At 43.6% G+C, this 15527-nt stretch overlaps 2 protein-coding genes across 4 annotated transcripts in view; one reads left to right on the top strand and one right to left on the bottom strand.

Annotated features, from left to right (window-relative positions):
- Window positions 1-15527, bottom strand: part of LOC309713046 (uncharacterized protein) — a gene marked incomplete at its 3' end in the record, with an annotated part of 462222 nt that overhangs the window by 374327 nt on the left and 72368 nt on the right. The gene's annotated exons all lie outside the window — the stretch shown is intronic.
- LOC309713594 (signal transducer and activator of transcription 5B-like) overlaps window positions 1-15527 on the top strand; it is a 52797-nt gene that overhangs the window by 3789 nt on the left and 33481 nt on the right. The window contains exons 1-5 of one of the 3 annotated variants that reach the window (XM_082545358.1): window positions 2071-3029; window positions 8387-8521; window positions 8783-8939; window positions 14090-14179; window positions 15062-15239. In XM_082545358.1, coding sequence (XP_082401484.1) covers window positions 8394-8521; window positions 8783-8939; window positions 14090-14179; window positions 15062-15239 — 553 coding nt within the window. In that variant the 5' untranslated portion in view covers window positions 2071-3029; window positions 8387-8393. Of the gene's footprint in view, window positions 1-2070; window positions 3030-8386; window positions 8522-8782; window positions 8940-14089; window positions 14180-14368; window positions 14492-15061; window positions 15240-15527 lie in introns of those variants that run through there. The other 2 variants (XM_082545359.1, XM_082545360.1) reach the window with 2 other exon arrangements.

Here is a 15527-nt window from a genome sequence, read left to right on the forward strand (position 1 = left end):
ATTTACCTGAAGAATTCTAGAAAACAAAAGCACAGCACAGGGTTGAGACAGCTTTGTTAAGAATAAACTTATATGGAGGACGGGGCTGTGGCCCCCCCACACCCTCTAGCAGATCATTACATGAAGGAACCTTTTAAAAACAAGCGCGTCCATGCTCACAGGTGTACACACGGGTGATCACAAACTACACCCTTTTTGGCTCCTACCTCAAAGCACACTGTGTTCTGTTGATCTTATGTGCTGCACAATAATGTTAAATATTTAGTATTTACTGTCATATTCCCATATATCATTGTGATGCTGTTTATTCTATTACTCTTGTTCTCTTCTGCTTGTTTTCTTTTTTCTTTCTCAGCAGGTGATCCAGGTGATTGATAGATGCATTTTTTTTCTCTGCCCGTTCTGTTGGTTTTTGTTTTTTGCCCTTCTCCCCCGTCCCTCTTCTCAGCTGTTTCTCTTTCCCTCTTTCTTTCTCCCCTTCTTTCCCCCAGTCAAGTCTGTCCCGTATTCAACAAGTGAAAATAAAATAAACAATAAAAGGTGAATCAAATGGACCATTACGGCAAGGCTGGGATGGTCAATTTGGTAAAGTAAATCCGTTGGGCATCTTTCTTTGCCTTTAGACAACAATTCTGATGCAAAAGAGCCAAACGGGACAGGCAAAAAAAAAAAAAAGAATAAACTTATAAAAGTTTAATAACTAGATTTACTCATCACTTCTACAAAAATAAATACATTCTGGTCTATATTTACACACATGTATTGCTTAATCTGTGTAGCGGACCACCAGGGGACTCCACTCACACCCAGTGAGAAGGGAAATGGGAAGAATGTTGTTTCTGGGTTCTAAGGGATGTTTTGCCTCCTTGTGAAATCAGTTTAGTAAGCTGAGAATAATGTTGGAGAGAAATGTGACGAGCTCTTGCGTCGTCCTTACATACCTCCACACCTGGATATTAGGGATGCAAAAAAAGAGTAGTTCTGAATATCTCTAAAGATTTGTTAGCTTAACAACCTTGAATGTTTGTTCCTGCTTGCTTTGATTTGACCTTCCGCTGTTGTGTGGAGAGTGCGCAATAGTTAGCAATAGAAGAGTCATTGTTTGGAAGTACTTGCTTCTCATTGGGTGAACACAGAGATAGAGCTGATCTTAATTTCTTTCATTCAAATACAAGCAATGAGAAAGAATGTTAAACAATCGTTTTTATATCCAAACACGTGCCTTAGTTGACTTTTTTGAGTGCAGGCCGGTCAGCCTTTAATCATCCCATTCTTCATCCATTATTTGTCTCTACTCAGCCAATGTGGTTGTGTTGGTCGCTCTGGCACAAACAGCACACACAAACTGGTCCCACAAGTGTCCATGCAGCGCTCAGCATAGCGGTCTCTACATCTGTACTCCTTGACCCTGTGATCCAACTGCTGTAGGCAGAATCTGGACTCAGTGCTGAACATAACATCCCTCCACTTTTTCAGCTTCCAGTGGCATGTTGCTGACACCAGTGCAAACAGGCCTGAGTAGGAAGGGCAGTCATGGCAGGCCTCCTGGCAGCCCTGTGAGGCCAAAGATTGGCTCAGTGTAGTCTGTTCTGGATTGTCTGACTGTGGGCCATATTGTCCTGCAATCCTTGACTGCAAATCTGTAGAAGACTGCCTACAGGTCCCAAGTACTGACACAGGGAGGAAATTATCTTCTTGGGACGCAAACGTCACAGCCTGTCCCTGACATCTCCCATTGGAACTTGACCTTTAATTTGTAGATGGTACTAGGGCTCACTCCAAATAATGCAGCAACTTATTTGTTGGAAGAAAATATTGAAGTTGCCCTGTGGCATTCGCCCTATCCACATCAGTCAAACGTGGCAGACACCACCTGACCGCTGTAGCAGGGTCCATGCTCATAGATCCTGACAGTCAGGCACCTGATTGTCAGCCCATGAGGTACTAGAAGCTCAAAACATGAGCCAAAAATTTGCTGTTTTGTAGTGGCAGAGAAGAGCTGGCAATTTTTTTATGGGACCAACCCACAAATGTGTCCCTGTTAATAAAATAAACAGGCTTTCCAACAGTGTAAGATTTAATGCCAAGAAGCATCGTTACAGCAAAGACATAATTGGTCAAACACACTTATTTTTACATGTCAAAATGACGCCAGGAAGAGGACGTTCAGTACTAAAGGTCACGGAGTAAAAATAAACATCACAATTAGGTATTTACATAATCTGCCATTAATCAAATAACAGCATGAAAGGTAATAATTTCAGACTCTACATGGCCACACAAAAGCCCGAGCAGCGGTGGAAAACATTTCTTTTGAACATTTATACACGTAACCAGGTGCCTCAGCTTACTGGCTAACAAGGATTGTTTATGTTCTGTATATCATGTCCCAGTCTCGGTAATGGAACTAATAGACTAACTGCAGCTTTCTTATAAGAGGTATTTATGTACAATTAGCTCACCTTAAATTGTAGGTGAAATAAATAAAGGTGAATATTAACGCACATTCACACCACTGCCCCAAAGTGCCGCCTTCCTCTTTTCCGTTTACAGATTTAATCCTTAAAACCATTTTTAAGGCTCGCGCAGCCGTGTTTGTACCTAACCGCGTGCGGGATGCAGGTGGGACTGTTCTTGGAAATGGCAGGAGTTGGCAAATATGTTTGAAGTTAGCGTAAATACAACCGGAAATGATGAATGTTGTAGCTGTATTTAGGCTTAAAACAAATTGTTTAATTAATGATAAACTACAGCAGGAAATACAATGAAATCTGAAATTTTTATTAGACTTATTACTATGGACTTTCTTATTTTGAAATACGACACCGGAAGTTGTTTTAAATGCGTATTCGTTTATTATACGGGTCAACAACTGCTGCTTTACCAGAAAGCAGAAGGTGATCAAGTAACGTAATTTGGCGATGTGACATGTATGTCAGCCAACCTGCGTACGGTTGAAAAGTTTTCAGTGTGTGTTGTCCGCTGTTTTAAATGGTGCTGCGGTAAGGAGTGCTGCAGTCTTGTAAAAGGTGAGTTATAGTCGGAGCAGTTAACTACTTGTAGCGCATGAGAGCGAAGTTTTAGTGGAGCTGCAAGCTTCCCTACTTTGCTAGCTAGTAGCTTACCTTTTCTAGCCTGCTAAAGTAATAGAGCGTTGGCCACACCGAAATAACGAAGCCAACGTAAACTCAACACCTTTTCATTCACTATAGTCGCATCTGTTCAGCAACACTCGCGCCATATTTACGGTTTCAGGCTTCAGCGAGCCGCTTTGAATGTACACTTAAGTTAGCAAGCTAAGCTATCTGTTAAACTTCCCTGTTCCGCTCGCTAGTCAAGTGCCAAGGATGTAAACATATGGCTCTGTCGATACCACCGCTGTTCTCCGCTCAGTTTGACTCTTGTTTTTATTTTTTAAACACACGCTTTGGTTCATTATCTTGTCGTCCACGTCACATTGGTTGGTAATACAAGGCAATGCCTCAGTGATAAATTAGTCATATGTTTCTTAGAAAGTTCCAGTCAGACTGATTTGGGGGTGTGAGCTCATATTGTTTACATCAAAGATGTTTTTCTTTTTTAATGTTGTCATTTTCTTTGAGGAAAATTGGAATCGTAGTTTTTACTTATTTTTCGGGAATGCATGCCCCAGAGTTGTTAACAGCTCATCTGCATAGCTCATAAAAACTGTCTGATTAGCAGTTTCATGGTCAGATAAGGCCTGTTCCTTTGTTGTGCCAAAAACTGATTTCCAACGTTTTTTTTTTCCATGTGTGATGTCTTTACTTATGTTGGTAAGTAGACTTAAGTAAACAGGATTTACAAAGTAGTTATATATAAAATTGAAAAATTACCTGTTCTTTAAGTGTTTTTGTGTATTATTTCACCCATATTATACATTTGGCCATCTAAAATATCTTTAGAGAAGTATTGTTATATTTGTTGCAATTTCTGACAGACCTACCTTGGAAAAAGTCATTTTTAATGTCAATGAGACTTTTATTTTTTTAACTGAGTAAATAAAGGATGTATAAAAGCCAGTCTGCCAAAAACTGATTGTGCCTACTTCATATCATTCATGAGGGATACATTTGACACATATTTCATATGTTGTAGGCCAACAAAATATTTTTAGCAGTTTAAATATGGGCAGTCACTTACCAGGAATCATTTTTTGGCAGTAGATCACTTTTTGACACAACACCTTCATTTGGTCGCTATATAAGGTAACCCATATCTGGAGTTGAATGCACTTTTGAACTTGCTTTTCGTATCTTTACATTGGTACTTTTAATTTGAAGTCCAAACATTTGTCAGTGCAAGTGAAGGAGCCCATCATTAGGGAGAATGAAGAACAGATAAACCTATGAGAAAGGCAGATAAAACTTTAAGAGTGGCCAAATCAGCGATCTGGTAAATTCTTAAAAAAAATAAATGCATTTGGCACCTCAGCGAATGGCCTGGAAGGCCTGTGTGGAAAATCATCATGTATTTTTTTTTTTAATACATTAAAAAAAAAAAATCATCATTTCCGTCACACTTAAAGGTCCCTTTTTACTCCTGAGATGGGAAGATCTAAGATTAATTTTGGTTTAAACATTATTTATTTTCTGTCAGAGGTTGAACATGAACATACATAAATCAACTGTAATGTATTACTACTGTATTTTAAATAAATAACAGCGGTGTATGTATAATAAACAAAATTATTTATTGTGATTAGGCAAAAGTTTCATGTGTTTCAGAAGAACACCAATGAACCGGAAAATGGAGTATTTTGGTCTGTTCCAATAAAATAAAGTAGCTATTAAACAAAAAATCTGATAGTGTATTGTTTTTGGTGTAAAAACAGCTAGTTTGAAGTTGCTGGGGAACAATTCCACAAATAGATAAAGGAGGAAAAAGAACATATTTTGTCTCCTCAGTAGAAGATCAATAACTCTTTAAACATAAACAAAACAGACACTCCAGTTAGGGCTGGCCCATATTATACCGTTCACGGTAATACCGGTATAATGTTAGGCAACGATAGGAAAATGAAATATCGCGATAGAATATGAGTAAAACGCGCATGCGCAGTGCCTTTGTTTTCATACGCACATGGCCGATTGTTGAGTGAAACAGATGAACCAGAATTGGTTTGTAAAAATGGTGCAACTTCAGTGATGTGGAACTGGTTTGGTGTTTGTCCGTCAGATACACGACAAAGCACATTTTTTTGCAGAACATGCAAGCGGCCGTCGTTATTGTCGTATTTGTCGGACTAAGATGCTCTTAAATCTGGGAGTAATCTGGGTCCTAAACTCCGTATATTTGACTTCAGGTCAAACAACACTGCAGCATCACTGAGAGTTAAAAACTGTCTAAATTCTTTCATCTTTAATAAAACGATCAGCATTGCTGCTTTACCAGGTGTAACTATGAAGTTTAACTTCCAGGCATCCATGAAAACAAAAGTTATTACATTTAACGGAGTTAGAAGTTAGCAGGAAGCTAGCGGAAGTTAGCTCGCTAGTTTCGCTAGTTACCTAAGCATGATATAGCATGTTCTGACTGAGAGATTTCTGAAAAAATTCAAACGTACAGCTCTGCTATCACTTCCAACATAAATGAAGACAGGAAACTAAACAGCAGTGACGTTTGTAGGGTTACTGAAGTTGGGCTAGCTGGTATATAATGATGTGCTACCTGATCGCTAGCGACACAGCTATGTTAGCATAACATAAACAGTGAAGCTGGAGGACGAACACTAACACTTTTCCACTTATAAAAGTTAACGTTAAAGTTCCTCATGGTTAGAAACAAATGCAATCGCATAGCAGGATACTGTAAACGGACCAAACTTCAGTCAGGAGAACAACTGAGATAATCCATCCACAATACGAGGTTAGTCATTACTATACTGCAACAACATGGGAATAGATGCTACTAGATTACTTGTATAATGCAAATGGATAAGCATAGCAAAGCATACCACAACAGCAACGTAAGGGTGTCTAAGAAATGTGATATTCTCCCATGGCCAAGTCAGCCACCTGATCTCAACCCAGTAGCGCATACTTTTCAGTTACTGTGGTCCAAAGTGAGGGCAGAGAGACCTACAGACAAGCACAGACTGGAAGTGGCTGCAGGCCTGACAGAGCATCTCAGAGACTAAGCACTTGATGTCCATGGGGCTTAGGGTAGTCACTGACTGCTTGTTCACCCAAGTAATGAACCTCATCTTCAGTATTAGCGTGCTTGTTTGTCAAAGCGTTTTACTTTTTATCCTCTGGAAGTTGGAACTCTTATAAAAATACTTTTGTCAAACCCCCTTGAGTGACTCAAGTGCAGTCTTTCAGTCTGCACTTGAGTCACGTCATAATTGTTTGATTTAAAGTCCACTGCTACAGTGTACAGAGGCAAAATAACATGGAATGTATTATTGTCCAACTTATGGACTTAACTCATATTATTTGTAGGATATATTTTTTGCATTTCATTGTGTGAAAATCAGTAACGTATCTGTCATATGGCATCAGCTGATATTGTTTGCCTAGTGTTGCTCGCCCGGTCCTCTTCTGTCATTATTGTGTGAATGCCGTGATCACCAGTTTTGCTTCCCGGGCTGAGCCATGTTTTAGCTCAGTGAGATGAGCAGCTGTTCTCAGAGTGGGAGGCCGGGGTTCAAATCCCGCTTATGGCAACATTTTTTTCAGTTAATAGTTCAACCTTTTCAGATCTTTTCAACGAGAATGTCAGCTTCTTCACCACTTTTCAGCATAATTTTCAGTGTTTTCACCTCTTTTCAGCACAAATTCCAGATTATTCAGCTAATATCAGCACAAACGTCAGATTCTTTACCTCTTTTCAGTTTCTTCAGCTCTTTTCAGAAGTTTGATTTCCTTGAGCTCTTTACAGCCGAAAGTTTAAATGTTCAACTCTTTTTCAGCACAAATTTCAGTCACTTCTTCTCTTTTCAGCAGTTTTCAGCTTCTTCACCTCTATTCAGCATAAAGTTCAACAACTTCACCTCTTTTCAGCAGAAATCTCAGCCTCTTCTTCTCTTTTCAGTATAATTTTCAGGTTCTTCATCTCTTTTTTTGCTGAACATTCTGCTTCTTCACCTCTTCTGAGCACCATTTAGCTTCTTCCACACAGTGCACATTTTTTCTCTCATCATATCTTTGTTTGAGACTAGAACTGGTTTGGCTCAATGGGTTGAGCAGCCGCCGTGAGATTTGGTGGCAAAGGTTCGAATCCTACATGTGACATTTGCTGCACATCTTCCCTGCTTGCATGTACTCTGCTTTATTGACGCTGCTTGGTGTACCCTTTCAAAGACAGCCATTTTCAGCAAAGACTCCAGCTTCTACACAGTGTTTTTTCAGCAGGTTCTCCTTCTGCTGTTTTCAGATTCCACTACACGGCATTCACACAGCAGTTTTCGCAGGAAATGCAACTTTTTCTAGTTCTTTGTTCTTCTACCATATTCTAGTTGTTCCAACCTTTGCTGGTTAACTCCTCCCTCAGTTTTCAGCCGATATTCACCATTCAAACTTTAAACTGTTCTGCTCCTTCTGCTAATGCCTGCTATATCTTTTGGTGCTCATAACTTTTATACTTTTTGAGATATTAAGCTTTTTATGCCATTTTTTTGGCCCATTTTGCTGAATGGGACCACATTATCAGTTAACACTTCAACTGTTTAAACTCTTTTCCACACATTTTTCAGCTTTTTCACCTCTTTTTAGCAAAATTTTCAAAAGTTCCAGCTTCTTCAACTGTTCTCAGCACAAACTTCAGGTTCTTTACCTCTTTTCAGCAAAAAAATTCTGCTGGTTCACCTCTTTTCAGAACAATTTTTAGCTTTTTTTCACCTCTTTTTAGCACAATATTTAGTCTCTTCTGCTCTTTTCAACACGATTTTCAGGTTCCTTATCTCCTTATCTTTTTGCTGAACATTCAGCATTTTCACCTCTTTTCAGCATAATTTAGCTTCTTCTGCACAGTGCACATTTTTTTTTCTCTCATCATGTCTTTGGTTGAGACCAGAACTGGTTTGGCGCAGTCGGATGCGCAGCTGCCGTGAGATCTGGTAGCAAGGGTTCGAGTCCTACATGTGACAGATGCTGCACATCTTCCCTGCTTGCATGTAATCTGCTTTCTTGACACTCTTCATTGTACCCTTTCACATACAGCCATCTTCAGCAAGCATTTCTGCTTCTACACCTCTTTTCAGCAGATAATTCTGCTTTTCAGCTGTTTTCAGCAGATTCCACTACACGGCATTCACACTGCATTTTCGCAGGAAATGCAACTTTTTCTAGTTGCTAATTGCTGTTCTTTTCACTCTGTCTAATCTGCTGACCTGGCCTTTTTTCCTCCTGTGTTCCTGGATTCACAGGATAACCATGGCAATGTGGATCCAGGCCCAGCAGCTGCAGGGTGATGCCTTGCACCAGATGCAGGCCTTGTACGGCCAGCACTTCCCCATTGAGGTGCGGCACTACCTGGCCCAGTGGATTGAAGGCCAACTCTGGTATGCAGAATTACACCAGTCTCTTTCCAGTCCTGCCCAACTTTATTTAGATGGCACATTTAAAACGGCAATATTAACCAACGTCATGTACATAAAATAGGGTCACACACACGATACTCAGTAAATAAATAAATAAAAACTAACCGTAATCAGTGTGTTTCTGTGTGTGTTTATATAACAAACCAGACCTGGATCAGTGAGTGGTGTTGGTGAAGGCTGTGCATTCTATTAACAGTTTAAAAACAATGGTACCGTTCACAGGGACTCAGTGGAGTTGGATAACCCAGCAGAGGAAACCAAAGCCAAGCGTCTGTTGGATAATCTGGTGGCCGAGCTCCAAAAGAAAGCCCAGGTCCAGGGAGGAGAGGACGGCTTTCTGCTCAAGATCAAGCTAGGTCACTATGCTAGCCAGCTAAAGGTACGTGTTGGCTACAAGAAAAATGATGGTGTGTTACTACTGGAACCTTTGTCCCAACATTTCCCTCATATATTTTGTGTAAACTTGTGCTGATGTTGTTTAGTTTTTATACAAGCACATCTCCACAGCTCAGATCTAGACCCTGGGTCGTGTTTATTAAACTTCAGTCTTTTCTAATACGGCTGAGGAGAAGCCCTCAGATTTTCTTGTCTACATGTGTGTTTGGGTTGCAGAACATTTAGCTTCTTTCCTGTCGGTTTGTCTTTTTTCATTAATGTTAATCTAATGTTCTGATGTGTGCCGGGTGGCGGCCAGGAGCGGAGGCCCTGGCGGACTGACCCCCGGCTGCCAAGACTGGCAATAGGGACATGGAATGTCACCTCTCTGGTGGGGAAGGAGCCTGAGTTAGTGCGTGAGGTTGAGAGGTACCGGCTAGATATAGTCGGGCTCACCTCTACGCATGGCTTGGGCTCTAGAACCAGTCTCCTGGAGAGGGGCTGGACTCTGTCTCAGTCTGGAGTTGCCCCTGGTGAGAGGCGGCGGGCTGGGGTGGGTATTCTAATATCCCCTCGGCTTGCTGCCGGTATGTTGGGGTTTTTCTCGGTGGACGAGAGGGTTTGTTCTCTGCGCCTTAGGGTCGGGGAACGGGTCCTGACTGTCATCTGCGCTTATGCGCCGAGTGGCAGTTCGGAGTACCCAGCCTTCTTAGAGTCCCTGGGGGGGGTGCTGGAAGGTGCTCCACCTGGAGACTCTGTTGTCCTGCTGGGAGACTTCAATGCTCACGTGGGTAACGACAGCGAGACCTGGAGGGGCGTGAACCCAAGCGGTGCTTTGTTATTGGACTTCTGTGCTAATCACAGTTTGGCCATAACGAACACCCGGTTCGAACATAAGAGTGTCCATAAGTGCACGTGGCACCAGGATGCTCTAGGCCGTAGGTCGATGATCAATTTTGTAATCGTATCACCAGTCCTGCGACCATATGTTCTGGACACTCGGGTAAAGAGAGGGGCTGAGCTGTCAACTGATCACCACCTGGTGGTGAGTTGGATCAGGTGGCGGGGGAGGACGCTGGACAGACCTGGTGCACCTAAACGCGTAGTGAGGGTGTGCTGGGAACGTCTAGCAGAGGCCCCAGTCCGCGAGATCTTCAACGCACACCTCCGGCAGAGCTTCAACAGCATTCCGAGGGAGACTGGGGACATTGAGTCCGAATGGACCATGTTCAGCGTCTCCATTGCCGAAGCTGCTGCATTGAGCTGCGGCCGCAAGGTGGTTGGTGCCTGCCGTGGTGGTAATCCCCAGGCTGAAGAAGGAGTCCTATCGGGCTTGGTTAGCCTGTGGGACTCCGGAGGCAGCCGACAGGTATCGACAGGCCAAGCGGAATGCGGCTGGGGCAGTGGCTGAAGCAAAAACTCGGGTGTGGGAGGAGTTCGGAGAGGCCATGGAAAAAGACTTTCGGACTGCCTCGAAGAGATTCTGGCAAACCGCCAGGCGTCTCAGGAGGGGAAAGCGGTGCTCTACCTGCACTGTGTATAGTGCTGGCGGAGCGCTGCTGACGTCGACTGAGAAAATTGTTATGCGGCGGAAGGAATACTTCGAGGACCTCCTTAATCCCACTGACACGTCTTCCGAGGAGGAAGCAGAGTCTGGGGATGAGGGGAATGACCCGCCAATTTCCGGGGATGAGGTCACTGAGGCAGTTAAACAACTCCTTGGTGGCAGAGCCCCTGGTGTTGATGAGGTCCGCCCCGAGTTGTAGGGCTGTCCTGGTTGACACGCCTCTGCAATGTTGCGTGGAGATCAGGGGCAGTACCTGTGGACTGGCAGACCGGGGTGGTGGTCCCCATCTTTAAGAAGGGGGACCGGAGGGTGTGTTCCAACTACAGGGGGATCACACTCCTCAGCCTCCCTGGAAAAGTCTATGCCAGGGTGCTGGAAAGGAGAGTTTGTCCGCTAGTCGAACCTCGGATACAGGAGGAACAATGCGGTTTTCGTCCTGGTCGCGGAACACTGGACCAGCTCTTTATCCTCTCGAGGATACTTGAGGGTGCATGGGAGTTTGCCCAACCAGTCTACATGTGTTTTGTGGACTTGGAGAAGGCATTTGACCGTGTCCCTTGGGGTGTCCTGTGGGAGGTGTTGCGGGAGTATTGGGTGTCTGGCCCATTGCTACGGGCCATTAGATCCCTATACAACCGTTGCAAGAGCTTGGTTCGCATTGCCTGCAATAAGTCGGACTCGTTCCCGGTGGGTGATGGGCTCCGCCAGGGCTGCCCTTTGTCTCCGGTTCTGTTCATAATTTTTATGGACAGGATTTCTAGGCGCAGCCAAGTGGCGGAGGGCTTTCGCTTTGGTGGCCTCAGAATCTCATCTCTGATTTTTGCGGATGATGTGGTTCTGTTGGCTCTATCGGGTGAGGGCCTCCAGCTCGCACTGGAACGGTTCGCAGCCGAGTGTGAAGCAGCGGGAATGAGGATCAGCACCTCCAAATCTGAGGCCATGGTTCTCAGCCGGAAAAGGGTGGAGTGCCCACTCTTGGTCGGGGATGAGTTCCTGCCCCAAGTGGAGGAGTTCAAGTATCTCGGGGTCTTGTTCGCGAGTGATGGGAGAAGGGAGCCGGAGATCGACAGACGGATTGGGGCTGCAGCTGCAGTAATGCGGACGCTGCACCGGTCCGTCGTGGTGAAGAGGGAGCTGAGTGTAAAAGCGAAGCTCTCAATTTACCGGTCGATCTACGTCCCTACCCTCACCTATGGCCACGAGCTGTGGGTAGTGACCGAAAGAACGAGATCGCGGATACAAGCGGCAGAAATGAGCTTCCTCCGAAGGGTGGCTGGCCTCTCCCTTAGAGATGGGGTGAGAAGTTCGGCCATCCGGGAGGGGCTCAGAGTAGAGCAGCTGCTGCTCCACATCGAAAGGAGCCAGCTGAGGTGGTTCGGGCATCTGACAAGGATGCCCCCTGGGCGCCTCCTGGGTGAGGTGTTCCAGGCATGTCCCACCGGGAGGAGGCCCCGGGGCAGACCCAGGACACGCTGGAGAGATAATATCTCTCGGCTGGCCTGGGAACGCCTTGGTGTTCCCCCGGATAAGCTGGAGGAGGTGGCTGGGGAGAGGGAGGTCTGGGCCTCTTTGCTTAGGCTGCTGCCCCCGCGACCCGGTCTCGGATAAAGCGGATGAAGATGGATGGATGTTCTGATGTTTAATAGATGATTGTGTTTAAGTGCACACTGACTGTTTTCTGGCTTCTTACATCTTAAGTTACAATGTGTATATTTCTTACTACAATACAGCATCTTTATGAAATTGGTAAGAACAACAGCTGCTTTAGTTTTAGGTTCCAAAGCCTTCTTGGAGACTATATATGAATTGTGGTCAGGAAGTTCCAGGAACAGCCTTTAAAATAATCAAAAGCATGACCTGAATAAAAGTAAAGACCTTCTTCTTCTTCACCTCCTCACAATTTTCAGTACAGCTGTGGTTTTATCTCTGTGTACAAGTCTCATCATGCTCAGTTGTCCGTGTCTCTGATGACTGCTCGATGTTCTACGGTCTGTCAAAACTGTTATTCCTGAGCTTGCACTTCATTTTCAGGAAGTATTAGAAAGAATGACCTAAAAACAGCTGATGATGGAGTTATCTGAACATATACAAACGTCCTCAACATAATCAGTACCATGGCTCGCTAGTGTTAATGCTTTATACTGTGGACGCTGTCCCTTTCCTATTGGTGGAAAAATGCACCACGTCACGAAGCATTTGGTTACTGAGAAAAAGGGAGAAGTTGTGGGACCGATGGCAAAAGTAAGAGTGGCACGTTTGGAATGTTGTGTAGTCATTTTTGTGTGTCAACACAATAATACGACAAAAGCAGACTGCAGTGTAAACGCTTCCTTCAGGTAGACACAGGAGTGATGCGCCCTCGTGTTTGTCAGACATGTGATGTGCTTCTGTCTTGACAGGAGCGATTCCTGATTGATCTGCAAATAGTTGTGCAAAAACCACAGAGGCTGCATCTTAATGTAAACAGTTTTTAAAGGTGAAATAGTCAAAATGGTCAGTTATACCCTTGACCCCACATTGTCTGGATGGTAGTATCTGTATATACCCGTACATACTTTTCATCACTGATTAATAGAGAATAACTTTACCTCCATTTAAGAGATGCAGGCTTTTGAACTGAGCACAAATAACAAGCTAGCTGGTGTCTTTCCTGTTTAGTCCGGACGACGCTGCAGCCGCGTTTGTCAGTAAGAACGTCAAATTTCATTTTGGCTGACCTCAGAACAGTTTCCCACTTTGCCTCAGTCCATTTTAAATGAACTTTGGCCCAGACAAGACAGCAGAGTGTCTGCTACTACTTCTACGACTACTTCTGAAATTCAATTCAATATTGAGTTTCTACCTTGACCCTTGCACACAGAGATTTCTCCAGAGTCTTTGAATCTTTTGATATCATCACTGTAGATTATGAAGACTTTGATAGCACTATATATGTGTGTGTGTGTGTGTGTGTGTGTGTGTGTGTGTGTGTGTGTGTGTGTGTGCTGCATTTGCTCGTCATGTGAGCTCATATACAAGCTGAAGCAGAAAAAGTTGTGACACCTGTTATCCTGTTATCTCTGACTCGAGCGTCAGGTTTTGTCAAACCAGTTAATTCAAAGAAGCCTTGCATGTGTTCTCAGAATGAAAGATGTGTATAATAACTATTGTAATAAACTCAGTTTGGGTTTATGCATATAACATTAAATTACATCAATGACCACATAAAGAGGCTTTATGCTGTTAGGTAAAGACCCAACAGGAGAAAACTAATCAGTCACACAGTCTGAGAAAGCACTCTGACCTGTCCTCCAGCAGAGCCAGGCCCAGGGAAGGGCAGCTATCTGCCACGACCATGGAGGGTTGAAGAGGTTGAACTGGCATTAGTTTGTTGAGTTTGTATGCTTAACTCTGTGTCTGGAGTTTTTTGTTTTTGGTGGGTTTTTAATGTGTAGTTAAAAGATTTTGGATCTTTCATGCATATAAAATATTTAAACGATAATGTCAAAAATCAAGCCTGTATTACTTGATTCATGCCTTTGCTTATATTAAACTACACATAAAGAACGTTGCATCCTGATGTGATTAAGTGTGTGTCTGTTTTGTAGAGCACCTACGACCGTTGTCCTCTGGAACTGGTCCGCTGCATTAAACACATCCTGCAGTCAGAGCAGAGGCTCGTTCAAGAAGCTACAAATGTAAGTCGAAGAAATTGCTGCGTTAATACTGCAGGAATCAGGGTTGTGGGTAGGTTAGGAACCATACATAACAGCTACAGCTTTTGTCTATCTGGCCTGTTGCAGCTTGCTAGGCTGCATATACCAACAACTCGGAGCACAAGAAGAAACAAGTCCTCCTGAGTAGTAAGAGGATACGTATCCCCATTTGTTCTAGATATAGGGGCAGGTTGATAACCACGGTGGAGCCCAGAGGGAGCAGGAGGACGGGAGAAGCTCACAGTGTGGAGTGCCTAACCTCAGTCTTTAAACCAGCATGTTTGAAGTTACCAGGTTAATGCACAGTTCAGTTGCCAACTAATAATATGTGAAAGCGCTTCTCGCTTTGTTTTGGTCATCAGTATGTTCAAGATGGAAATCACGGCAAAAGACAGAGCAGAATGATACATGTGCAGACAGTTTGACTGTGATATGAAAACTTGACAGTCCAGGGGTCGATTGATCCGATTAAAAAGGTGTTTTCAGTTTGAAGCATACGTCCCCAAACAAAAATACAGCGGAGGACAGAGTGCAGAAACATCTGTATGTGCACTTATTCTGCAGGAGTAACATTAAGCTAATATGTAGAGCAATAAACAATAGCATCATACTGACTGCATTATATTTCATGCAAAATAAATAAATAGCAAATTTCTGGGGAAAGGTTTGTAGTTGGTACATACAGTTTCACCAGAAAGCACGCCATCCCACATCCTACTCACCCCACTCAATGTGTCTTCCTTGCAGGTGTTCATATTCAGTTGCCTTTAGTTATTGTCGTACACAGAAGGTGTAAATAAGAGTTTTGGGAGCAGATTTTGTCCTGATTTTGTTTTAAGCCTTCATCATCTGTTTGGTGTCTAGGCCAGCAGTGGAAGTGGGAGCCAGGCCATGGACACGCTATCACAGCGCCACCAGCAGATCAACCAGGCCTTTGAGGAGCTCCGACTAGCCACACAGGAAACTGAGAATGAACTGAGAAAGCTGCAGCAGAGCCAGGAGTACTTCATCATCCAGTACCAGGAGAACATGCGCATTCAAGGTAAGGAGGAGAGAGAGAAACACAAGTGGTAAGAATGTAGAAGCAAATAAGCCCACCAGTACAACTGGAACCATTTTAGATTTGAATCTATTCTTTAAGTTCTGCTGGTTTTCCCACCAGAACACAACAACCTGTAACTGTTTGCATCACACTCGGAGCTCTTTCTCCCTATCCCTGTCTCTCTCTCTTTAGACAATATGCACAAAAAGTTAATTTACTGAAGACTAAAGAAAACTGCAACCACATTGCTCAATCAAACATAAACAGCATATCAGATGTTTAAATGGA

Source organism: Aulonocara stuartgranti (genome assembly GCF_965226115.1).
Source record: "Aulonocara stuartgranti genome assembly, chromosome: 8".
In the NCBI taxonomy this organism is placed as follows: Eukaryota; Metazoa; Chordata; class Actinopteri; order Cichliformes; family Cichlidae; genus Aulonocara; species Aulonocara stuartgranti.